Source organism: Gallinula chloropus, assembly GCF_964237585.1.
Source record: "Gallinula chloropus genome assembly, chromosome: 15".
In the NCBI taxonomy this organism is placed as follows: domain Eukaryota; kingdom Metazoa; phylum Chordata; class Aves; order Gruiformes; family Rallidae; genus Gallinula; species Gallinula chloropus.
The window spans coordinates 10422169-10448856 of NC_140100.1; the positions used below are offsets into that span (position 1 = coordinate 10422169).

The window sequence follows — 26688 nt, forward strand, 5'->3', positions numbered from 1 at the left end:
ACCTTACACCACCCCCCCACCCCCACCCCCAATTAAGCCAGCCCAGTATTAGTTTAGTTTAAAAAAACAGTAAAAGTAGTCATGTAGCTCAACAGGTAGGAAAGACAGGCAGATGATTGTGTATTGCACATTGTGTATCTCCAAGCAGCATTTACTTTCCCCCCGCACCTCACACCAAGGACAGCCCAAGGCACAATCACTCACCAGGGGCTGATGAAGACCAGCATGGGAGTGGCCTCTCCCTTGCTGCAGCCCGTTCACTTACCCACCTCCTCTCGCACTGTGGCATGGCTGTCCCAGCACTCCCCTTGCCCTTGGTGACAGTGTAGCAGAACAGCTTTTTTAAAATCACTTTTTTCTTCACAGGGCTGGGAGGGCTCTGCTCAAACCCCCCCATGCTGGGCTGGGCTCACGCTCCCTCGGGGCAAGGCTGCAGCGGGTGCCTTGGCTCTCACACCTGCCTGAACCAGGCTGCCTCCTGCCATTCCCGCTCTGGAAGAGCTCAACCTTGTGCATAAAGGGAGCAGCTGTGCTTCCGCCAGCACCCTGGCACTCCAGGTCGCTGCAGCAGCACAGCAGGGCTTTCAGACCCTCGTGTATTGTATGCAATGTGAGAACAGTACTGAAATCCACTCGGGTATGAAAGCAGGAGGGGTGCTGAACACTTGGAACCTGCGATAAAAACCCCCACACCTCATCCTCCAGCCGTGGTTACACCATGTGGGTGTTGTTACATTCCCGTGTTTGACAAGAAATACATGATCCGTGTTCCTGAGACAAACTGTTCAGAGCTTTGAGCACAACATCTGGCATGTGGTCTGTTATCATCTTGGGACTTATTAAAATGCTGCTGAAGACCGTTTCGTTTGACCATCTTGCTGAGTATTTAATGTCTGAAGAGCACAACCTGGAACCAAAAGAAAACACCACTAGAGCAGCTCAGCCTGTCGGAGCTGGTGCTTGGCCCCCAGACAGGCTGGACACAGCTCACAGCGGCCCCTTCCCCCAGCAGGACGTGCTCCCCATGCCACTGCCCTGGGCCTCAGCTGGGAGCACTGCTGTTCCCTGGCCCTCATTACCTCCTTGTGTCACTGCCAAGGCACAGTCAAGCTGCTCAAACCAGCAGAACTGGTGCTGGGCAGAGGGGGGGCAAAGGCTTCAGCACTGCACCGCCAACAAGTTAACACCAAATTTAGGAGAGAGGCCTCAGCGGTACCAGCAGGACACCAGATACGAGATTTAATGCTGGCCCACCAGCACACCAGAGATTGAAGGAGCAGATGAGCTGCAGAGCTGGAAACATGTACTCTGAAAGGCAGAGGGGCCTTTAAGCAGACTCCAAGAAAAGAGCAATACTCGTTATCCTACTTACTGCCTCGAGCTGGATTCTTCCACAATATGGATAATCTTTCCAGGCAGATAGAGGCGAGGATACTGAGGCGGCGAGTTCAGGTGTGGCTCATCCTCAAGGGCATGGTACGAGGGCGACCGATGAACCATCAAACTCTCCTCAGCCAGAAGGGGCTGGGTGAGGGCGTCTTCGTTCCTGCCGTCCAGCTCCGTTGGGAAGTTGTCCGGGTCTCCTCCAAATACTTCGTACCAACACCCACGCAGCAAAATCTGGTACTGAGTTCAGCAAGAACATCAGTCAAACTGAGGGCTGACATCTCTTCACATAACTCATTCTAGCTGCAAGCCTGCACACATGATCTGAAACGATGACTATCAGCTCACAATTCTGGGGAGCATGTGCTCCTCAGACCTCGGTTTAGTAACATCTCTGCACCAAATTTCCCCCCTGTGTATCCAGCTCCCCGATACCCATCCCAAGCCACCACTAACACTACAAAAAACATCACCATGTTTCCCAGCTGAATTATTCTGTGCAGATTCTGCTTTGCAGACAGAAGTTTCCTTGCACCTGTAACTCCAAACTGTTCATTATCTTACTCTGCATTTACCATGTCATCCAGGCCCTCCACTTGACTCCTGATCCTGGGACTAAGTGTACCCCCTCTATCATCTTGCTTGACACCACACTGCACCACACTTTGAAAAACCCTGTTTCCTTTATCAGCAGAACCAGAAAACTGATCTTTTCAGGTCTCAGATGTTGTGCACCAGTATTTTCCAGGTCTTGTTGAATCTTACCGTCCCACAAGGCAGCTTTACAAGATAAAGGACTAACACAGAGGTCACCAAACTAAAACCAAACCCTTTTGTTTCAAAACACCATCATAACTCTGACCACTGAGATTCGAAATACACCCCCACATTGTCACTTCGCTGTGGGCTTAACCCAGCTAACAATCCCACAGACACCTAATCAGAACCGTTTAGCTACCTTGGGTCTGTTGCAGTTTGCCACAATTCTCACTATTCTCCTCTTTAAATCCTCCATGTTGGGCATACTTAACCTGTGCAAACACAGAGAGGACACAGTAAAGCAAAGCCACCTATTCTCCGCAATCTTACACACCCCTGACAGAAGGATGTAGAAGTATTTCTATCTCACCTTGCCACAAGGTCCTTTCCAACAATGACTGAAACAATGAAGTGCTTAGTGTAATCTGCAAGTGATTTGCTTTAAAAAAAAAAGAGGGCAGGCTTTAGATACACTGAAGAGACAGGCACAGTTCAGCTTTATGTTCATTCTCACCCCATAAAAACACAAACACGTGGGACAGCAGCAGCATTTGCAGCCAGCTCTTCAGCAGGCTTTCAGACCACTGCTACCCATGAGAGAGTAATTTCAATGCTGATGATCATGGGATGTGTAGGTGCCAAACAGGCCAAGTGAGACTATTCAGGTGAGCAGCTGATTCTGACCTCCAGTCCTAGCATCGGACAGAACTCACTGTATTTCACTTCGCAACATTCCCCCAGGAACTCGACTGTAACTCAAGATGGAGCAAATCTAATTCTAGTGGAGAACGTATCAACAAACTTAGAGTCAAGCCCAGAGTCATTATCTAACCTCATCCATCAACTACCCTGAGGATTTTTACACCTTAGACACAGCACACAGTAGCAGAAGCCTCTTACCTGAGAAGCCCTCCTGGAGGAGAGAAGGCGTAGCACCGCAACGTCGGGAAGGAGTTCCTGAGCATGATCGCCAAAATAGAAGCTGTTCCACCACCCAAACTGTGACCAACTACCACGAGTTTGTATTCCTACACACAGGAGGAGAAGGCTAAAGCACAGACAGACCCAGAAAAAGCTCTGTGTAATTGTTCCAGCAAAGCAAATCATTCCCAAGGTAACTTACTGGAGCAATTGTGAAGGCCTGGTTTAAAATCCCATCATTAATTAGCTTGCGATAGATGTAATTTGCAGCTTGAGTTATCCCCTACAAGACAGCATTTAGAGTTAGAAGGGTAGAGCTCAGCTGACATGTACTACACATGTAGTTCAGACACAACACCATTACAGAACAACTTCTTTCTGCAAAGCTGGCTGTGGAGGAGTTTAAAAAAGGGCATGAAGTCTGAGAAGAGGATTACAAATTCTACCTTGCAGTTCCAGAGGCAGGATTTGACCTGACAACCAAGTCACTGAAATAATTTGTGCAAGCCACCTCACAAGGAGAACACTTCTGTGTAACTAAGGGATCCCAGGAGCTTACAGCTTCCTTACTGCTGAGTGGAGTTACAAACAGGCACTGACCGCACACACCTTATGCACAAAGCCATTCTCCAGAACATCCTCCAGCGTCAGGTCCTCACAGTCTGCTGACAGATCAGTGAGAATGTCCTGCAAAAAGACAGCTCCTGTCAGATGGTTCGCGCTCTGCTGCTCAGCTCTGTCACCGGGGCATCAACATGCCGACTGCCGAGCGCGTGAGCAACACAACACCCACCACGAACCAACACCCACCCAACAGAACCACAGAATCGTAGGGGTTGGAAGGGACCTCAAGAGATCATGGGGTCCAACCCCCCTGCCAAAGCAGGAGGGCTCACAACTTAAAACTTACACCTCCTGAGTTAGCATAGCATGGAGGAGGAACAATTTCTTCTCCTCCCAGACACCAGAGTTCACCCATTTCTGTACAGCCCATTACTTACTTATACAAGATGGACAATACCTCAAAAGACAAAGTTCCTCTCACTGCGACCACAATAGCTTCTTTTTTGTGATCCAAAGCAACAAAAAATGGAATCTCATAGATCTGGAAGGGGAAAATGTCATCAGTAGACACCAACTTTTTGTAGGTAAGCATTTGTTCTCACCTCCTGAAAGCTCTTGCTGAGCTCTCCATTCTATTATGGAAAGAAGCTGAATGATTTTCTCATCAAGTCATTAAGTGCCTTTTTGTGCAATACTGAGGGAGATTGAAGTGAAGGGGTTTGTGGCTGTTCCTTCAGCTTAGGAAATAAAACCAGACCTGACTGTTTCAGGGCCTGCTTTCAGTGGGCTCTGCATCTGGCACTGAGGGCAAAGCAGAAACTTCACCCCTTGCTTTCACTGAACGAATCACAAAGGTTTGTGGCTGGATGCCTGTCCAGGTTGTTTACCTTGTTGTGAAAACTGATATGAATGAAGTCTCTGTACTGCAGTCCTGTTATTTTTAGGATGGATCCAAAGTGAAAGTTATGACGGTCACTGCCAGTTATATCAGAATCTGTTGGTCTATTTCGGCAACTAACAAACACAGAAGAGAGAAACTTTCATGTTCCCATTTTTTAGGTTTCCTTTCAAGGAATCAAAAGCTTTTCTTTCTCTTTTTTTCCCCCAGTAGTACCAGTAGGCTGATACATGATGTTTCCTCTGCCCACTACACACCACTGCCACAGGACTGTGGGCAGAGCAAACCATGCAGCAAGAACAGAGCTCTGGGGGCTACAGGCCAATGACAGGAAATACAAACAAGCAAAAAGGAAATTCAATATAAAGTCTGTACAGGCTTCTCTCCTGTTTCATCCACTGCACTCTGGGGTAATACTTTCCCAAGTCATTTATATTTCATGCTGTTAATTGTGAAAGTCACAGTTACAATGTTGGCTGTCCCTCAGACACACGGTACTCTGACACGCACTGCTCACACCCCAACACTGACTGTCAACATTTATCTTGGTACAGGGGCCAAAGTGAATAAAACTGAGGCTGTAGGGACAGGCAGCTGGCTAATTCCTTTAAGGCAGGGAAACCTATTGATACTCTCATTTCTATACACACAGACATGCCCAAAAGTCACTCTAAAAAGCCTCATGTTAAACCACATTTGTTTTCATCCCAATCCTTCCTTTGTCTTTTTCCTAGATGAATTTTATTTCTCTCAATCACAAACTGAAGGAAAAACAGGTAATCTGTTTCTGAGGGTGGTTTGTGAAAGATTAGTCAGGCTCCCCTAGTCCCAAGAGTGATGTAATTTAATGCAACAGAAATACTGCTACTGGAACTCCTGCACTACCAATGCTAGTTAAACAGAAAGGAGTTAAGGGGTTTTAAGCTCTTGATCAAAAACCTACCAGTCACCACTGAGCTTACAGAGTGCAGTAAAAGGATTGGTGTATATGTAGTAGGGCCAGCCATAAGCAGCTGCAGCAAACAGCATGTAGTGAGCAGCATTCTCCAGTTCGATGTCCAGATCATCTGTCTGAAAGGCTCAAGGGAAGAAAAAGGAGGAGGGAGAGAGAGAAAAAGGTGTGTCAGGCAGCCCCAGAACAAAACACACACAGAGACTAGGGAAAATCAAGGCATGATGAAGTGCACACTGTCCAAAAGGAAAACCTTGAGGTCTAAGAGGAACTAAAAATAGTCACTCTTCTTCCAGGAAAAAGCCCGTGCTTATTTACAGAGCTACACAGCTCGAGGATCAGTTTCTTACAATACTTAAGCTCAATACCAAACCACCATTCCCTCCAAACAGGTTACTTAAGGATGTCAAAGGAATGGCTGAAGTAGCCAAGACGTAGCAGGTCTCTCCGGTAAAGCCTTTCAAAGCCTGACCTCATCAGACTGGCTGGATTCAGAAGGAAGTTGGTAGAAATGCATTGGTTGAAGAAGAACACAGACAAAAGAAGGTAAAACAATTTACAGGGGCATTTTTCTACATGAGACAAGCAAAAACCAATCAGGCAACTCTAACCCATCATCTGCAAGCATTTACAAGATGCTTTTCTCGCTCTGAGCCTTGTCTGGGTATTTGCAGCAGCCACACTTTAAACAGACCACAATACTAAAAAAGACTGGCTTTTCAGCTCTACACAAACAGGGCTAAATATTAATTTTCCCTCTGTTCCCCTCCTCTCCCAGCTCTTCAACAACAACTGAATGTCCTACATGGTTCCTTTCTCTGCTTAATTCTCCATTCATACACTAATTCTACTTATGCAAACACAGACAAAGGTTTTCACTGCAAACTCATCACAACGTTTTCATTGCATTTATAAAAAATTTAAATAGCTGGGAACTTTTATAGCAGTGTTTAATTTGTTTAAAATTAAAAACCAAACACCACACACACACACAAAGAGCCACATTTGGATGTGCTCTGGCACCATCTCCCAGAGCAACTGCAGCAGGGGCTGCAAGGACCCCGTCTTACCGCAGCGGATGATGGAGAATGACACAGGACTTCTTCAGGCTCTTTGGGGCAGCTTTCCATTTTATCTTGCTCTTGGTGGAGCAGGGTCAAACCAGCTGCTATGTCACTCGGCACCAGGTCTGTGTCCTGTCCAAGGAAAGGAGAGAGAGTGCTTAAAAACATCCCACACTTCAATGCAACGTAACTTTCTCATCAGGAAAGCGCCTAGGGTGTTGGATTGTTGTCAGCTGATATAAATACAACACACTCAGAGACCACAGGCGCTGGAGAAACAGGTCACAGTAGCAGCTAACATCCCACCCCTGAACGGTTTGCTCAGTAAGACCAATGACAGTTCTACACACAACAAAAGTCCTGACAGATGACCTGCTCAGCCACACAGCAAATGATGACCCAGACATTATTGATCGCTGTTCTACACCACTGTGCCCCCTCTACCGAGAGCAACTAAGGAGGATTTTACACAAGAGAAGGCTGAAGGGGATTTACTCAGCCATCCCTCCCTGACTTACACCCTTTATGGACCACCAAGGAGGCTGTAGCTAGGAATCAGCACATCCAAGAACACTTAATAGACAAGAAATAATCATCTGGAAACCATGAACAGAATTCAAACCCAACACTGAACTACGGCTGCCCAAGCAGAAGGTGACATACATTTGAGCTAAGTCACCAATATTCTAACTCCAGTTTGGGAGAGGCTTTCTGTTTCTAAAAAGCAACTCCCTGCATGTGCACAGTCTGGTCTGGTACGTGCTCAGCAGTGGGAAAACTGCCTTAAGATAGCACGGAGCTTGGGTTTTTTTCATACTCAGAAAGTAGTTTGATTCTTTGCTACAGGTATGAGACTTTTCTCATCATCAGGGGGAAAAATGCCTGGATCCTCACATACTGAGGTACAGAAACTCACCCTGGCTAGGTACCCACCTAAGGAGAAAGAACAGTGTTTTCTCACAGTGCTTCACGCTTGTGAAGGGAGAGAAAGCTTTGCAAAATGCAGGGACAAAATCAGGGCTGTATACCTTCTATGAGAATCACCCTTAGCTCTGAAGCTGGCATATTCAAGAACAGATTTCAAGGCACAGGGTGGCAGGGAGCTCTGGCTGAAAAGAGGTACGTGTATGGTTCAGCACCTGCAAACTCAGTCAAAAGAGAACACACACACACACACAGAGCAGCTTTGAGTCTTACTGAGAAGTAGGTGCGGAAAAGCTCTGCGATACTGGTGAAAGCCACGCGGTGGTCATCATCCTGCACAATGCAGCAGCACAGCAGGCGGATTCTCTTCTCCCAGACCCTGGTGGCAGTGCTCTTCACGTTGTACAGCAGCTGCCCTGACTGACTGCTTTCCAGGTTCCGATTCATGCTGTCCGGGAGGTAAAACGTCTTCTTCCCCCCAAGCGGATCGAAGACGATCACAACTCCAATGATGGTAAAGATGATGATGACCCAGCTGCAAAACAGAAGGGAAGTGTGATAAAATTACCATGAAACCAGAGAGTTCTGACAAGCATGCAAGAAAACACAGCTATGGATCTCGACAGACAGGAAACAGTTAGGTATGAAATACATGAACACCATCTGTCACTGTCTTAAGGGTGCTCATTCTGTTATCAGGCTTTTGATCCAGCAGGCACAAGAACAAGACTGTCAGCTCAGTTCACACAAAGCACCAAAGGCACCATCACAGCCCTATGTTGTGGCAATGGCAACCCAGATGCGCCAAGGCTCCCTTTCCACTGCTGGTTAAGTAATCTACTTGCCACCTCCATCACATTTATCCAGTTTTCTACATTTTTATCTATCCCACTTAGCCACTTTTATTTTCACCTCCTTTCCTTTGCTCTGGCACGCGCTCCCTTGAGGCAACTAGCTCAAGCTTGTTCCAGAAAGGACACCCGCTCACTCTAGCTGTCTGGATTTAAGAACTCTCCTTGCACAGTGAAACACCTTCTATGAGAAACCATGATAATTTGTAAGAAATACCAAAGCCTCCAACTGCTGGAAATCCCTGAGTAAACACACACAGAATCCACAGCAGCAGTGTGCTCCATTTCACACACACTACCAAGCTCAGAGTTGGAGGGAGGCACCTTTACCTTGCAATGACTGTCCCGATGATGATATTTATCACAGTCTTCTCGCAGCGCACGCTGCTGTCTGACACCCACACAGCTCCGACAACAGCCCAGAGGAACTCAGGAAAATAGAGAAACAGGCGAGTATAAAGTAGCTTGGGAAGCGATTTCCTTGGGCCTGGATTAGAAATCGTTCCTGAAATCAGAGGGACAAATTAAAACAAGAACTGATGATGAATGCATCTTAAGTACATGAAGTCCTAGCTGGATACATAAGCTTTCTAAGCTTTACAGAAACAAACCAACTTAACTGAACTATGAAGTGTTTTCATACTAACAGAAAGCTATCGCTGAAGCTGAGACAGAGAAACCACAATGGGTTTACAGCTGTGACTGGGAGAACCTACTAAAACCCCAAACCCCTCTCTAGGGAAAGACAGTTCTGCAGTGCAGTTGAGGCTGCAGCGCGGTGCCCAGCGGCACACCAGAGAGCAGGTTCACCTATTGCTTCTGGTGCCTGCTTTTACTGCTATTCTGTTCAGCTTTGAGCTGGCTGCATGTTTCATTTCTGGACACTACTTTGCTGGCTTACAATGGGGTTCCATATGCTGAGTCGCTGAATAATACACTCCTTCAGATTTTTATTTAGGAGAACAAAGTATTGTAGAATAATAGAATGCATCAGGTTAGAAGGGACCTTTAGAGGCCATCTAGTCCCACCCCCTGCAGCGAGCAGGGACATCTTCACTAGATCAGGTTGCTCAGAGCCCCATCAAGCCTGACCTTGAATGTCTCCAGGGATGTGGCCTCCACTACGTCTCTTGGCAACCTGTGCCAGTGATCCACCACCCTCATATTGAAGAATTTTTTCCTAGTAGTCAACCTAAATCTGCCCTTTTCTAGTTTAAAACCATCACCCCTCACCCTATCGCTCCGCGCCCTCAGGAACAGTTCTTCCCCAGCTTTCTTACAAGCACCTTACAGGGACTGGAAGGCTGCTATAAGGTCCCCCCCTAAAGCCTTCTCTTCTCCAGCCTGAACAAGCCCAACTCGTTCAGTAGGACCATCTTAGCACTCTCAGGCAATAAAAAAGGGAGTGATTTTTGGCCAGCCAAGTTCCTCAAACCAGCCTGTTGATGGCAGAGTGATGAAGCGCTGGGGTGGGTGTGCTCATGCGTAGGCAGGACAATTCGTAAGGGCTTAACTTAAACCTTAAGCCAGTACCTCTGGCTTAAGAGCAACAACTTTGGAACCTGCCTTCCAGTTGTACAGCTGCAGATTGCACCCAGTGACAAAGCTGCTCACACTGCAGCGGTGAGGTCACTTACAGACACCACCAGCGGGAACTGTGTGGTTCCCAAAGCCAGCTCCTGCCCTTCCCCAGCACCACAACCCAGTGCACGAGTTCTCCCAGCAGCAACTGCATCTGTTATCACAGATTCCCAACTAAAAGTGGCAACACCACCAGCACAACTGTTAATGCTAGTGGTTCCTCGGGTCTGACCACCGTTGAAGTGCCTGGATGCTTTTACACGCTTTTTGGCGTCACTCCCAGGTACAAGAGCCCCACGTGTACTAACACCGACCAGGCAAACACCAACCGCCGGCGCCCACCTTACCTTGCATGCTGATGTACACCAGGGCGGACAGCGCCAAGATGATGGCAGCCAGGAGGATGATGAGGACGAGCAAGTAGCTGTGCAGCAACGCGCCCCCCGGGCAGGCAAACTGCCCCTTGTGAGCCGCGTAAATCGCCACGATTCCGATCCACCTGAGGGGAACGAGACGTGCGTTTCGGGAGGGCGGAAAGGCAGCGCGCGACGCACCGCGGCCGCCTGACGAGAGGCCTCCCCTGAGGCGCTCCGGCACACGGCCTTGCTCACAGACAACCGGCCCCGCGAACGCCCGCGGCTGGGAGAGCCAACGGCTGCCGGCACGGCGGGGCTCAGGGCCGCAGGTGCCGTCCCGGTAACTCCCCGCCGAAGGACCGCTGCTCAGCCGCGGCGGGGCCGCGCATACGAAGACGGGGCGGTAGCAGCGCCCCCAGGGGCTCAGTCCCTGACCGCCGTGTCTCTCCGCGGGGACGCGACCCTCCCGCCCGTCGTCCGGCAGCAGGAAGCGGCCCGGCCCCGCGCTGAGGGCCCGGCGCGCCGCCTTACCACACGAGCCTGACGAAGAGCTCGAAGGCCCCCGGGAGGACGAAGTCGTCGCTGCCGATGGCCCAGCGCCTGCCGAACACCACCAGCCCCGGCATCCTGCGGGCCCCGCCGCGTCCCGCCGCCCGTTCCTGCCCCCGCGGGCAACACCGCCCACTCGCGCGTAGGCGCTACGTCACGGACCGCGACGTGACGAGGCACCGCGCCCCGTCTCCCCCGGCCCGCCCCGCGCACGCGCGCTGGGTGAGGCGGGAAACGCGCCTGACGCCTGTCAGGGCGCACGCGCGGGCCGGGCCCGTAACGCCGCGCGGCTGCGTAGGAACGCAGCGGGGCGCAGCGCGGCGTGAGTCCGCGGCCTGGTTCCCGCGCCTCGCAGCGCTCCGGCCACTCCGCCGCCGCGGGAGGGCACCGGGCGTGCGGCCAAACCGCCCGACAGCTGCGTCTGAAGGAGGAGTCGGGGGGTGACGTGGCTGCTTCTGTCACAGCAGCCCTTCTCCCGCCGGGCCCTGGCCCCGCAGAGCCGGGAGGACGCTGATTGCCTTAAGGCACAGGGCCAGAGGAGTGCGCCCGTGGTGACGTCACGGAGCTGCATTACATCACAGCGACAGCCGCAGGGCTCGGACCAGCTTAGGGGCACTGGGTGTGGGGTCTGAGCAGCTTCTAACCCCTTACCCTGCAAATAAAAGCACCGTGAGAGTAACACAGGCACAAACACCAACCCCTCACCCCCTCTTACAACACACAGGGCCCACGTCACCACTGCTTCAGTCCGTGGCAATGAAGTAATAACCCCACAGGCCTGACCTGAAGAGCAAGGTCATCCTCATCCTCATGCCTCATCCTCACCCCAACTTCTCAGCAGGTCACAGAAAGCACTAAAGCAGGAATAAACCCCACAATCATAAAAGCAGCTTTCACCATTTCATAAAGTGTTTATTGAGGATGGTAACACAGGATAAATCATGCAACAGCTCAGTAAAAAAAGGGAATCATTTAAAGGATAAAGAATGGTAACTGGTGCTGCTGATTTCGAAAGGTTTATAAAAAAAAGTTAATTGTCCAAAAGTGACATCAAAAACCACTTGAAGCTGAACATGGAAGTTGCTTATGAAGCATTCAGTGAAAAGAAAATGTTGATATCGTTTAAAATGATCACCTACAGATTACTGTAATTGACAACTTGCAAGTGTGACATTCCCAGCGCTGCAACAGCGTCGCAGGGCTGCGCACCCAAGGTGCTGAACCTTCCCCAACAGAGCGTGCCGTCACCACCATCTGCCACCCAGCAACACAAGCACATCCCTTACCCCTCACAGCCTGCACTGCCAAGTGCTTGCATTATTGGGATTACCTTCCCAAAACATCATGGCAAAACAGGAAAGGGCCCATCCCTGCGGCCTCACGAGATTTCCTCGCTGTCCTCTTGCCATCAGCCTGGTTTAGAATGGGAACAACTATGCAAGGTGACTGTTCCCCCTCTGGTACCAATGTGTATTTTAAATAAGGAACTCCATGTCAGCAGATGGCACAAAGACTGGGCACCAGCACATCACATCAAACATTGGTGGTTTCAGATTTAGAGTTGACATATATTCACCTTTTGGAAAAAAAAATAAATATAGTGGAATGAAAATTGAATTGAAGGGAAAGAACAGATGACTACCATCCATCAAGGATGCACATATCTGTGCACTAAAAAAAAATAAAGAAAAAAAATCAGTCATTTCAAAGAAATTCTGGAAAATTAAAAAAAAAAGTTTGCACTTGTTCCTGGTCATAAACAATCTCACAAAAATCTCACTTTTGGAACTATTCCAATTGAAACCATACACTGAATTTATTAATACAGTATAAGTTTCTTTATGTAAAAAATCTTTATACATAGTAATAAAAAAGATAAAGGCAAGATGCATCAAACAGAAATCTGCTGGTTGTTTTTCCTCCGTTCTTACAGAGCCGCTGATGACTACCTGCACTATAAAGAGCTGTGTTCCTGACTTTCTGTCTCAAGCATCTTCGCCTTTGCTTGTGATAAGGATTGTTCTGTCCAAGCATCCCAAAGGACAGATGCTGGTGATGGTGTTTTTGGCACTTACGCTGGCAAACTGAGCTTCTTTCCCTTGAGTACTGTGAGGAAAAACAGGAAAGAAAACAATTAATGAAGGAAAGGCTTGACCCAGCAGAAGCACATGCTGGTAAAACTTCAAGGGGATCAAAAGCTTTCACATGGCATAACTGAGCTACAGACCAGGGGCACTGCAGATAGTTCTGCCCAGCTTGCCTCTTGCTCTTTTACAGTTACTGGTAAAAAGATGATGCAAGAACAACTATTCCAACCCTGCCCTCTTGTGGCACCCTCAATTGGCATCCTCAGGGCACACCAGCCTATGACCACGGTTCCTTAAGTAACAGCCCCACAAAGTTATGTGATGGAGGCTGGGACAGGAGCAAGGGCAGAGCTGCCAACGCATCCAGCAGAGATGACTGCTTCTCCACACTGCATAAGCAGAAGCATCCACAACCCTTTGGACTCTTACAGCACTTAAAACACCCAGAGAGGTGTAAGCATGGGATCTGCACAAAGCAGTGCACGCTGTCATAAGCATCAGGATCACGTTTAGCAACAGAAAGCAAGAGCAATGTGTATTTAACCATACTTATTTCTAATTTGTCAACCAAGTTCATCAGACCATTCACACATTTATATTCCACCCACACTCAAAACAATCCTCACACCAGCAGAAAAAGTACTCAATAAATTTCAACAACAATTTGCACACAGAGTTAATAACCTACTAATGTCACTATAGCAGATCCCTATGAACATGGTGTTACATTCCACAGCCTAAAGCTGGAAGTTATTGCCCTACTCACCTTTTGTAACATACAAATAGAAGAAGTCACAGTAAAGAACGGTCTGGACCACACCAGCAACAACAGCTATGAGGTCAAAAAATCCCTCGAAATAGTAGCGCCAAATCCAGTTGACTAAGTACAAGGCACGGTACAGGCCCAAGAAGAAGAGATAGTGAGTAGTGATGGTCTCTGCTTCCCCAGTTTTGCTGATCATAAAAAGTTGAGGGAGAATAGCAACCGATTCAAGATAGATGGAGAAGGTCCACAGTATCTGGAAGGAAAAAAACAAAACATCCCACAGGTGTATTCAACTGTCTTACTGATAACAGAAGTTTATTTGACTTGGCTGAACTTTTCACTCTCTAACAACGTTATGAACAGGTACAGTATTTTGGCAAACTATCCTTGATAGAGGAAACACTAAGCAAGAGCTTCGTAATCAAGCATGGGATGGGGCAAGGGAACAAACCTCTTGGCAGACACCAGGCTCTCCAAAGCAGCTGTTCTAGAGAGCTGGCAGCCTTAGGTTTGCTCCTGAGGATAAGTCTGTGCATCCAGCAGTTCAGGAGTCACAGTGCCATGAAGTACAGCTTACAGAGCTGGCACTGTGAAGAGCTGCAGGGAAGATGAAGTCCTTCCCCCCCATGTTCTTTTTTTAATCTATTGGTTTAAAGGAGGAGTTAATACAGAGCAAAATTTAAAACACCTCTAGTGCTGCAAAGAGATTCCATTACTCTCTAATAAAATAATTTAACTCCAATAAATATGAAAATGGAGCTCAGTCCACTTAAGCACTTAAATTAATTCTCTATTTTGTGAGAAAAATTGCCTGTTTGAACTCTCTGTAATTACATTTTTAGTAGACTTTTTTCTGATAGAGAAATGCAGAGCTGCATTTCAAACACAAATGCAACTCTTTCTAATACTCAACAAATTCTACAAATTTAAGCTGCATTACAACTACTTTTTTTTTCAACAGGTGGCCCCAGCCATTCACAAAGTGCATTCTGGGGCATTTCTTTAACAAAGATGACAAAAGGAAGGATGCTTTTGAATTAATATAATCATCAGGGTGTACTGGTAAGAAGAGTCTTCTGCTTAATAAAATAATCAATATTGGTAATAATTCTAGTCTCCTGAAGAATCTCAAATTTTCACATAAGTCTACACTGTAAAGGTGCATTAGGGAACCAGGATTAACCTGAACCTACTAAAAACAGGCATTTTCCAAGTGTTCCTCAATCAGCCTAGGATGTGCTCATCTTCATGTTCTAAATATTTCAGAGAAAAAAGATCAACTCACCTCCAGAGGAGAGAAGTCATGATTGACGAGAAAAGAGAGTCCACCAACAGGAACTATCAGAAACTCCACTCTGAACGTATCATGGTTTCCATCATAGGTGGCCTTGAATTTCATGTAGATCAGGTACACAGTGGCATACGAGCAAGCAATGTAGATGAGCTAAAGAGCAAGGAAAGAAAAAAACAAAAAACAGAAGAACCCACAGAGGTTGCAGGATTAGACCAAACTCACTGAAGAGAGATACTCACAGACACTAAGAGGAACAAGCTCTGTCTCTTTGTTGTTTGTATCCTCTGCCTACATGCTTTTGCAGTTTGAGGCTACTTGGTGGCATTTTAACTTCTCTCAGCTAGGCAGTAATTCAAAACAAATGACTCTGGGCTCTACTGGTGGTGTTGCTTTAAAAGCATCCCTCTGGCTGTGGTTGAAGTGAACGTGCAAGGACTCTTTAAAGACCCTTTCCTGAGCGAACTGACTGGAGAAGGAAAACCGCTTCTGCTACTGCAGGGGAAAGCACTGGCCCAAACCACACACCTTACTGCATGTGTGCACGTGCACATTTTTAATGATGGAAGGGGTCTCTTTACACTCAAGGAGCCTGGGAGTGGCATGGCCCATGTGGCAATTGAAAGCCTACTCAAATAGCTGATTTGATTTAGAACTTTAAAGGTAAACCCTACAAAACTACCAGACTGCTGGAAGCACTGAACCAGAATTCAGTTTCAGTTTCAGCTGCTGTCTAAAGTTACCGGTTTTAGTTGTTATGGTACAGCAGACTTTGTAGGCTATTTGCCTATTCTGTGGGGAACAGCTTATTTTACAGATGAGAAAACAGAATCAGAGAGAACACACAGCTTTCTAAAGGTCAGTCTGCATTCATCAGTCCAGAGCTCACATTGTCCTGGAGACAACATAGTACAGTAGACTAGACAAATAGTTTCGCTTCTGCCTCAGCTTCACTGCAAAGATTAAATACTCCAAACCATCTATCACATTAAATACAGGTTCTTTACACCTGAAAAGTAACAGATTTAAAAACTCATTGTTTGTAGATTTAATCACTAAATGCACTGCTCAAAAATGTGGCAAACATTGTATTAAGGAGCTCAGACTCTTCACTACACTACCAACCCATCTGGCTGGAGATGGGAGGACCACAGGACATCAGCACTACAGGTGCAAGCTAACTGTAACTGGTATGGTCACAGAAGACAAGTGAATGAACCACAATTTGGTATTAAATATTTCTTCACAAGAACCATATGGTGTTTTGGGACACTCATGAGTTTTAAAAATTGAAGATCTTTCAATTAAGGAATGATAGAAGAACAACTGCAGAGCACACCAGCCGAAATACATTCAGTGCTCAGACACAGGAACCCAGAACAAGAAACTGAGATACAGAATGGTGCCAATCACACAAATTAAAGTCTGCAGGTCATTAAGGCAGGCAGATAGTGCTGATTTGTGTATTTCTCTATTCCTGGAACACACTAGTTTTCCTAAATACCCAATGATCACTGCCAGACAAATACAGGAAGGTGGCACCTGGGGTTTAATTAATATTTCTTTTTAAATACCAAAGAAAACCCTAACTCTGCAGAAATTAATGACTTCTGGTTTTGACAGCCAATTACAACATTTTCCCCAGATTAGAAAGTTTGTTTAGTTACACTCTGGGTATGCTTATCTGTATAGTAGTTCACGCTCTCTACAACTGTTTAATGTTACTTACTCCCAGATACATGTAGATAGACCAAGAAGCTGTGCTGGGACACTCAAGCAGCTTTGCCCTGGCACTGCAATAACTGGCTGAAAAGCCAGTTACATCTAACAGTCTCTCTAACCTTTGAAACCGCAACAGAAGCTTCCACTTTGCAAGTTAATATTGGATTTGGACAGACAACCACTCTTTCACTACTGGAAAGATCCAGTTCAGTACCACGGCAATGATACAAGTGTCATTTTCCACACTGACTCCTTTTCTGGACGGGCAGGCTGCAGAACAAAGACATGTCCCTGAATCCCAACCAATAAATAAATTGCAAAAAACCTGTCTGCTCCTTTAGGGGCCTCAGCATTAACTTTCGGTAGCCTCTGAAATAACATAGCTAAAATGCTTTCTCACAAATATTTTACTTAAGTCACAGTACTTCATCTAGACTGTTAAGTTACACTATCCTCTGAACAAACGTTGAAAAGCATGAAGAAAACCCAAGAATGAAGGAACTGGATTAAAAAGGTGTCTGCTCTGGTGCCACAAATGCACCAGTCTGTACTGGTGCCACAGACATGCTGCACTCTCCCAGCCCACTGCTTTATTTTACTTCACTCAGAACCAGAAATTACAGGAATAAATAATAAACCCAAGTTCTGGCTCACTAGCATTCAGTGGGCAAGCAAACAGGGTAAATTGGATGGAGCTACATTCCTAAAAGCATACTCCTGTCAACTTCTGACCAGCCTCTGACCAGACACCAGCTACAATTCCAGCAACGCATTCTGAATACTAATTTACCTTGCAGTGGCTAAAGAGATTTACTTAAGCTCTAACATCTCAATTGTGCAATGCAACTTACTTCAACCATTTTTCCAAGAGCTTTTATTTTCAATAACAAACACAGCATTTGTTCCAAACATCACAGTCCCCATACAAACAGGTTTTAAAATTGCATGTAGAGTGTGGAAAGGAGGAGGGTTTGAGTCCATTTCCCACATTCCTTATCCAAAGCCCAGCCAGAACTTATGCTGCAATAGCTATGCAGTGAGCCATTTAGAGGCATTTATTAACACAAGTTATGCACTCTGCATACAACATTACTAGCTCTTCTAACTCTTCAGTATACTCTACCTTCATAGATGTGTTATACAATGAAATGAATGAAGTGAAGAGGTCCAGATAACGGGTAGTGAAGACCAGTGCAAACAGAAGCTGGCTTTTCCCAGAAATACCTAAAGCAATAAAGGAAATAATTAATTATTCAAAAAGTGATGATGCTCTTTAAAACACCCGATGCCAAGGATGAGAAAGGATATATCCTGTATGGCTAAGCAAGTTAATGACAAAATGAGGACCAAATCCAGGCTTCCAGAACTGAGCTGCACAAACAGAACCGTAAGCTCATGTATCTCAGTAGTGTGAACGTAACCTACACACCGTTGTACTGGGAAAGGTGTTAGTGCTACACAAGATTTAGAGTTTACTCAGAGCAGACAGCTTGCAGGTGATATTTTTGGAGACCACGCTATCTGTTCTGCATTATCACTGGGCACTATGCACTCAACTTTCAACTCTCAGGGCACTGTCACATGCCTCAATACGTTCTTCAGACGCTGAGTAGCTGGAAAGGTACAAGAGCAACAGATGCTACAGATGCAGTGATAACCATCAGAAAGCATGCTAGCACTAGCAACGTGATTTTAAAGGAATAAATCCATTTTAAAACATAAGGCAATTCAATTCAGAAGCTTAATTAACCACATGGGGTGAGGGGAACATCAAACAGTCAAACCCAGATACTGTGATGTACCATAACAAAATGAGAGAATCAAGCTAAAATGACAGATGTCCGCAGTACATCTTCAGAGTAACTTTGGATTGTCAGCCAAAGCCCCAACCATCAAACCATTTGCTTGCCCATAACTCCAGCCACCAGAGCAGAGTTAGAAGCATAAAGTCTCTGTGCCATCGGTCACTAAAAGCTTCTGAGAACAGAGGTGAAGCATCTCTCTGTAATACTGACGTGGTGGTGTGTCACAGCAGGGGGACCAAACAACCCAGCCTGTGCCTCTATCTTGTTATTCCAATTACTCTTGTTTTCAGTCATCCAGGGTGAAAATATTTGAATCTGTTCAGCTAAGCATGCGAGTATTGTTCAAAAAACAAGTGGGGAAAATATTCTCTAGGAAAGGGTTATGCTGCAATCCTGAAAATTCTTGTCCCTTTATACAGGGATATTTCTGAGAAGGACTTTTATTAACAGCCTGTCTTCTAATTGCTTTATGGCTCTATCTGCTGTGGTTACTGAGCTCCTTTTTCATTCAGGCTTAAGAAACACTGAACAAACTGCCCCAAATGAAGGGAGTTTATGCTTATACTTCAAGTACAGGAAAGGCTGAAACAGTAACAATTAAAAGGGGATTTGTTTAGGACTTTGACATGTGAAATAACATCTAGGAGGTGAGCCTAAGTACTACTTGCACAACAGTGTAAATGCCCATAAGCAACTGTCCTACAGGCAACAGCAAATGCATCAAAACCTACAGCTGTGTAGACTGCACAGCTATAAAACAAAAGCTTTATTTAAAAAAAGTCCATCAATTAAACAAACAATCCCAATCACACACACAAACCTCTTCCCAAAGGTTGGGGGGGGGAATATAAAAAATTGACATTTCTTGAGCTAGAACTACATAGCCAAGACAGCTGAAGCAGTACTCTCTGCTGCACCTCGGGTGTCCTGGGTGACATCTACCACTCCTCTCACACCAATAAAACCTCTGGGCAAGCAGCACTGTCCTAAGGTCAGAACCTACAGGACAAAGAAACCCACCTGGATGGATTACAGTGCTGCATCCAACTACACCATATAGTTATGTTAAATTATTTTCCATTCTATTTTCTTTTAGTAAATACATGAGAAAAAAGGAAAGAAAATAATCTTTAGCATAGTCTCATGTTTCTGAAACGTATCCTAAAGCCATATTTAAACTAATTTTCAGGTTAGTTAGGCTAGATTAGGCAAAGTGCAAGGTTTAAACCAAAGACCTATGGAGATATGGGCAAGCTTGGAGAAAGTAAGATCTTTACCACTGGGCAAAACACAAGGAGGAAACAGATAACGCTCTGTTGTATGAATCTGATGCATTTCACAACTTCAGGAGGCGTATCAACATACCTGCCACAGTGCTGACCTTGGCTCATGGTTGGCAACTGCAATACATTGCGACTACACTGCCATTATTTCTCATCCTTCTCCCCTTCCTTTAACACCTACAAACATTTCTCAGTTGTTCAGCTAAGCAAACACACTTTTATTTCTTCCCAAGCTCAGGGCTCAAATTTCAAAGGGTCAAAACTCTCATTTTAATTACATCCTCACACCAAAAAACTCCTTCAACTTCTGCACTCCAGCCTGGCTAAAAGCAAGAGGCTGAAACTTTAATTCAAAAGCTCAGCTGATTTTCACAGCTAGGAAGGACAGCAGAGCTGACATTGTAGTACTTTCTCATCCACTTCATTTGGCTGATGAGAGTTGGGTAAGGAGTGACAGTCAGCAGCATTCAGTCAGCCAGGCTGTGGAACGTGCACATGAACCACAAACTGTGTATCACAACCATAAAATCAATGAACAAAAGTTTTTGTAAGGAAAGCCAGTCCATGCCTTCTCATGGCAACTGCACAGACTTTTTGAAGTATTTAATAATAATTTATTAAATTTTTTTTGTGATCAGTATGAAGTCTGCATCAGCCCCCAAACCACAACTTCTATGGTTCTGCTAATAAAACACTGCCATTAAGAATCCTGTACTGTCAGTTATAAAAGCCCAAACCTAGCTCTGAAGACAAATGTGTCAATAGAGAAAGGCAAAGTTTTCCTCCAAAGAGAGAAGAAATCACAAACCTATCTAAAGCGTTGGGGTTTTTTGAGAAAATACCAACAAATTTGCAACAGCCTAAGGCAAAATGCCATCTAAAAGCCTTCAAAGTGAGTGTATGATCTGGTCCATAGTAGATACAGAAACAAAACTGTCAAGACAGCTACATCACTTAACAGAAATATTACGCATTTACTATCTACACTACTTTTTTAGAGCATTCAGCATAAAATTTCACAGCCTCTTCCACTGCAGGTCACCTTTAACACTTGACAAATGACACCAGGAAAAGCAAATCAATTTTCAGGCAGTGCAAACAATCCCATTTGACTTGGAACGGATTAAAAAAATACAGTCTGAGCATGACAGTGTTCGAAAGCACAGGGTTCTTCAAGTCTCATGGATTTCCTAATTATGACATGAAGTCAATAATGGAGTTACCTGCTACATTCTCTCTGGCTCCTAGTAATTATTTCTGAGCTGTTATTTGGAGCAGTGAGTGTTTTTCCAAATTCTAAATTTGGAAACTCAAATAACCAGCCATGCAAAAAAAAAAGTTTCCCTGCCAGCTCTGAAATCACAACTGCATTTGCTTCCCCCTCGTTCTCTTTGTAACATACTGTCTAAATTAGGGAAAAAAAGAAAAAAAGTTTGTCTGAGCTGGAAAACAGATTGCTTCATAACACAGATTATCCCAGCCTCACCTATCTTCCTTAATTAGAGGAGTCTCTTCTCAGGGAAACAAAATGGGGACTGACGTGTCTCCAGAAACAGTAGGTTGCAGCAGAGGTACACAGACTGTCTCCCTCTCTTTTCCAGCTGCTTTTCCAGGCTTGTGAGCTCCTCTTGGAACAAAGGCCTCAGACACACACAGATGCAAGCAGAAGAGAGGAGTCGGCACCATGCGGTTTGCCAGTTCTTCATGGATCACAGCCTACGGGTTCAGCAGCCGGCAAGACGCCTTCGTTTATTTTCTAAGCCTCTACTGCGACAAAAGTGCACCGTTAAAGCTGCTGCTGGTTCCCTGGCATGTCCTTAGTCTCCAAAAACCACGAGGTATAAGTTTATTTAATTTATAAACTGCTCTAATAACCACACAATATAAAGCCCTCTAATAAGCAGCATTTAGCAGCTGTTCAACACTAACTGGCAACTGTTCAGGGCTGGTTATTATTACGTACGGCTTTAAAAAGGTATTTCATGCGAATACATATTGATGAAGTCTTTATTAGCAGAAACCACAACTGACAATAACAAGCTGCTAACAAGGAGCAGGATGGAGCCCCCAAAAATAAAATCTCATACTCCTTGGAGGTGCTCCTCTCTCTCTAGACAAACTCGTTAAGGCCTCAGACACTAATCACAGAGAAGCGACACAGATCTGGATTTACTCCTCAGGGCTCAGGCAGAACTGGAAGACACACAAAAAAACCCTCAATCCCAAACAAACACATCCCTCATTTCATTGTTTTTCCCTCAAGAAATAGAATGAGGCAGACATTTTCTACTGAAAAAGCCCAGGTATATATGTTTGTGTTCAGGACCACTGGCTGATTTGGTGAAGGGAAGAGTAGACAGACCTGTGTAACACAGGCCCACTTACTCTTCTGTGTCAGAGAAAGCAGCACCAGAGGTAGCATTTGCTGTGTCTACATTGTTGTGAATAAATCCCTAGTAACAGAGATCCTCCATCACAACTGGCTTAAAGGAAACAACATCAGATCACTTTTTAAGCACAAACGTGAGACTAGGTTACATGATACGATACTGTGTAAATAACCTCACGTCCAAAGGTCACTTCATCTCCAGGCTAAAAAACCTTACTTGAATTTTAGCCTTGCACTAGAAATTCTCCTTTTCCTTCTTCAGACAGCAAGGGGTATTTAGTTTTTAGACCATTAACTCCATTGCTGTTTGTAATCTTCACTGCACTTCTCCAAGCAGTGAGAGGACCAAACTCTACAGGAGGGCTGGAGAAGGACAGGCCCTCTCCTGCCACATCCACACAGAATTCCTGATCCACTGGAGCTTGAGCCAAGAAAACTCGTTAGGAAGGAGCTCTTGTGCTCCATGACCTCAGAAACAATTTCTGCACTGCCATTGCATTTGGACCATGGAGTCACTTCCTTGAGCTCTTTTGCAAAGTTAAGAACAGTTTTTACTTCATGTGTGTTTAAAACCAAAGCCATTCATCTAACTTTTTTTCTCTTTTGCACTATCAAGTGATTAGCAAAAAAGTGACTTGATGTGAAAACGTACAGAACCTGTACTTCCTCTCACCTGTGGGATGAATCTTTCATTTCCCCATTCTCACCTCTTTCAGGTTGCAGCTTAAACTAACTCTTCCCGCTCTTAGCTGAAGACTTCCCAGAGACATCTGTTCAGCAGTGCTAACTCGGTATTCAAACAGTATTTCACATCAATGCATGGGAAACCGATTTCAAGAATAATCACTCTCACCAACAAAGGAGAAAAGCTCAGCAGAGAGAAGGCAATGTCAAGCTCACAGGCAACCTCAGTCCACCCGGTATTTCTAGGGTCGACAGCTCAATCCACGCAACACAGAGCCCGGCAATGCCCATTTTGAATCGCATCTCCTAGCTTTCTGAGGGCAATCAGCCATGCTGCAGCTCTAACAACCGCTCACAACACACCCCCCCCCCCCCCCCCCCCCCCCCCCAACCACCACACCGGACGCTAGTAGCGAAAAAGCCACCCACGTCACTCGGATTTCGAAGCAGCACGTACAAAACACGGGAGGAGGCACAAGCCTGTCTCAGCCGGGCTGGCAGAGGAGCGGCGGGAGCGGGGCGGCCGGGACACAGCTCCCTCCCCGCCACACCTCTCCCGCTGCCACGTCAGACCAGGCCAGGATCTCGACCGAAAGCCTATTCATGGAGCCTGATGCCTCTCTCTCCTACAGCCTTCCGCTGCGGCCGGCCCCGCAAACACGCCGGGGGTCTTCTAAACGGCACGAACCCGAGTTTAAGTCTTAAACAAAATGGAAGAAAGAGGGCGAGTTAGTCAGCCGCGAATGCGTACCAGGGCGCGGAGGGAAAGGGGAGGGGTGGGGGGAACGAGGGAAACTTCAGGATCTGCAAACTGCAAGTCAGCGACTCCCAGCTCTGCACCAGCACCTCCTTCCGCGCACCGGAGCGGCGCTTAGGGCAGCCGAGCGAAGGCGCAGGCTGTGCGCTGTCAGCAAAGGCGAGGAAAGCAGCCCTGTCTCCCCTCCCGGTAACGGCCGGGCGCGGGGAGGGAGGGATGGATGGAGGGAGGCGGGCTGCCCGCCCCGCGGGGGACGCATTCCTCCCCCCAAACCTGCCTCCCCATTCATTCGCTCGCCGCCGGGCTGTTACATAAGGAAGGCGCGACCCTCCCGGGGACGGCCGAAGCTGCGGTGCTCGGGGATTAACGTACAAATAATGGCAACTGCTAAACCTTTAGCGGCATCACAGCTCCCAGGAGCGCACTCCCCACACCCCCCCGCCCGGAGGGGGGGATGCGGATCCCCCTTCCTCCCCTCCCGGTGCTTCCCCACACCCTGGCTCCAGAGGGGGCCGGTCAGGAGGAGGCCCGAGCCCCCTCCCCTGCGCTGAGCGGAGCCATCGACTCTTTTCACCCGCCCGGGGCGAGCTCTGCCCTCTCACCCTGGGGACGCACCAAGGGGGCACGGTGCCCCTCCCCCGCTTCTCCCGGCTTTCCCACAGCCGCTTCCCAGGCAAGGGGGGCAGGCGAGACTCCCCCCTGGCCCTACCCACCAGCCCCCGCCCGGCTCCAGCTGAGCTTTCCTCAGGGAGCGGTCCCTAAAGGGCAGCAAGGGCAATCGCAGCACCCCCCGCTGCGGCGAAGAGGCGGCCGCCGCACCCAGCCTGCAGCGAGGCTTCCCTCCGGCGCCACGGCCCGGCGCTGCCCGGGCCGGTCCCGCCGCCCTCCCCTGCGCCCGCCCAGCGGCCTTCCGCACGCACCCGCGCAGGAGCGGCTCTTCCAGATCTTGAGCAGCAGGATGATAATGGCCGCCAGGTGGGACAAGTCCCCGGTGAGGCGGAAGATGTTCATGGCGGCGGCAGCAGAGGCGGCAGCGCAGCCCGGAGCCGGGAAGCGAAGATGGCGTAAACTCAGCGGGCACCGAGCGACGTGGCCCGGGGACGTGGCCAGACAGCCACCGCGCCCGGTGCACCCTGGGAAACGGGAGGGAACGGCTCCGCCCCTCCGGCGCCGGGGCCACCCCGCGCCGCCTCCCGGCGGAGGTCGCATAACCGGGAGCGCTGAGGCGAACCTAGGTCCGGGCCTTTGGCCTCCCACCGCGCTCCCAGCCCCGGACCCGTGAAGGGAGCGGCCCGAAATCGGGCCTGGCGCTCGGCTGGGCCCTGAGGAGGGCAGCCCGCCTTCGGGTCCCGCGCAGGGCGGCCGGCGCCCAGGCCAGAGTAGGCCCCGGCGCCTTTTGTTGCCTGAAACGCTTCAGAAGCGCCTTTCAGCTGAATGAACCGGGGTGGTTTGTTAACCGGGAGCCAGTGGAGCTGTGCAGCCCGGAGCGGCTCCCGCCGGCAGCAGGCGCCTGTCCGGGGAACGAGCACCCAGAACGAATAGGGGAGGGACGGGCCCGAGAGGTTCCGCCACAGGCAGCCAGGCCGCGAAATCTAACAGCTATCGCCACGTTCCGTGAAAGCCAGCGATGGGCGGGATGCGTGGGTAGTAGCCCAAGAACCCGCATGTCTTGAGAAGTCATAAGAAGAAGTAATTATTCCTTGCAACGGGAAGTCTTTGGAAGTTGGGCGCTGCCTCCTTGCTGTCCTGAATCCCTAAACCTGAGGGAGGGCATTGCCGCACAGCTGTCTGGCATGTGGTTCGCAGAGGTGTCTCCTCCTAAGCAGTATTCTAATGAAACCTGTCACTCTTCTCTGCAAAAAACCCCACCCAACGATCAAAACAGTAACAAAGGAAAGTAGGAATAGCCCCACAGGACCAGGATTTCCAGTGGCTGTGGAGAAAAGGTGGCAGCTGAACGTGGTTTGCTTTTTTTATAGCATTTTAGAAAGGGTTATTTCTTAAAAATCTCCTGGTTCACATTATTACACAGCCTGTTTGAGGAAATAGTGTAAGGACCTTGCTGTCACAGAACAATGTGGGAATTTCTCACCACAGAAGGGTCTGTATTGTTTGAGAAGTTATTAAAAGGTCCTATCTACAATCTTGCTTCTAGTTTTAAATGGAGCACAAACATTGAAATCTTTTAACTGGCTTATACGTTCCCTGAAAGAAGAGAAAACTGATTAGTAGCTCCCATTTTAATAAGTACCCACAGCATGACAGAAACAAACTTACTTATTTTCAGAGATTAGGAATCAAAGCCTGTCCTCTTAAATCAGTGTGCTTGCAAGTACAATAATCCAACTCTCTGACAAGCTCTGTAGTATCTCTTATCTTGCACTTATAATGCCCTACGAGAAGAAGTTACATGTTACATTTGAAAAGTTTAATAGATTTGAACTTGTAACGAACTAATTAAACAGATACTAAGTAATTTTCAACATCAGATACCATCTGATGTAATAACCAGTAAAGCTGCCTCCTTGGGGACACATTGGGAACCTGAATCTTGTACCTGGAGGAGAATTGATACTGAAGATGACAGTTGACAGAGCTCCTCAGGTCCATGGGATGGACTGCAGCAGTGCAGGAGAAAGTGCAGCTACATAAGCACAGCCTCTGTGGTTGCAGTGCTGTCACACCTCCATTACTACGTACAGGTGTAACGGTACAGGCTGAAAGTACAGTTTATGTCTTGGAGCACTGCCCGAGCTAGCCAGGTTAGCTAGGACTTGATTGAAACATGGGCCTTTAAAGTGTTAGATATAAACACTTATAAAAGCATGAAGACTGAAATAAAAGTAGCAAATAAAAAACAGAGAGGTGCATAACAGGGATCTATTTTAATAGGTACATTAAAGACAGAGAGCTGACATCCCTTCTGCCTCAACCCTCTTCTCAGTTCATGCAGGATATATTCAGAACTTGTTTGTGATCTAAGTTGTTTTCTGATGTCTGATTATTTATTTCAGGCCCCAGTTAAAGATGACTTAGGGCAGCTTTAGCTTGTGCATCAAACCAACATGTGATTTTATCTGTAGCAAGGGCTGTTCTTCG

General features: G+C 47.2%; 3 protein-coding genes across 3 annotated transcripts in view; all 3 read right to left on the reverse strand.

The window, feature by feature from the left end:
- Positions 1-32: 32 nt before the first annotated feature.
- On the reverse strand, positions 33-10914 carry DAGLB (diacylglycerol lipase beta). The gene is made up of 15 exons (XM_084271201.1): positions 10788-10914; positions 10248-10399; positions 8650-8824; positions 7742-8003; positions 6551-6676; positions 5472-5599; positions 4518-4644; positions 4088-4171; positions 3676-3753; positions 3269-3349; positions 3046-3173; positions 2516-2584; positions 2345-2417; positions 1373-1626; positions 33-907 (listed from the first exon to the last, which is right to left on the reverse strand). Exons 1-15 carry the CDS (start codon positions 10880-10882, stop codon positions 712-714), a joined length of 2028 nt encoding a protein of 675 aa, XP_084127327.1. The 5' UTR covers positions 10883-10914; the 3' UTR covers positions 33-711.
- A 782-nt stretch (positions 10915-11696) lies between these two features.
- KDELR2 (KDEL endoplasmic reticulum protein retention receptor 2) lies at positions 11697-24600 on the reverse strand (the record flags this gene model as incomplete). The annotated part of the gene is made up of 5 exons (XM_084271152.1): positions 11697-12911; positions 13659-13911; positions 14944-15102; positions 17795-17895; positions 24510-24600. The coding sequence occupies 5 exons, from the start codon at positions 24598-24600 to the stop codon at positions 12877-12879; spliced, it is 639 nt and encodes a 212-aa protein (XP_084127278.1). The 3' UTR covers positions 11697-12876.
- A 59-nt stretch (positions 24601-24659) lies between these two features.
- OTOA (otoancorin) overlaps positions 24660-26688 on the reverse strand; it is a gene marked incomplete at both ends in the record, with an annotated part of 42452 nt that continues 40423 nt past the window's right edge. Inside the window, one exon of the mRNA XM_084270940.1 lies at positions 24660-25099. Coding sequence (XP_084127066.1) covers positions 24660-25099 — 440 coding nt within the window. The remainder of the gene's footprint in view (positions 25100-26688) is intronic.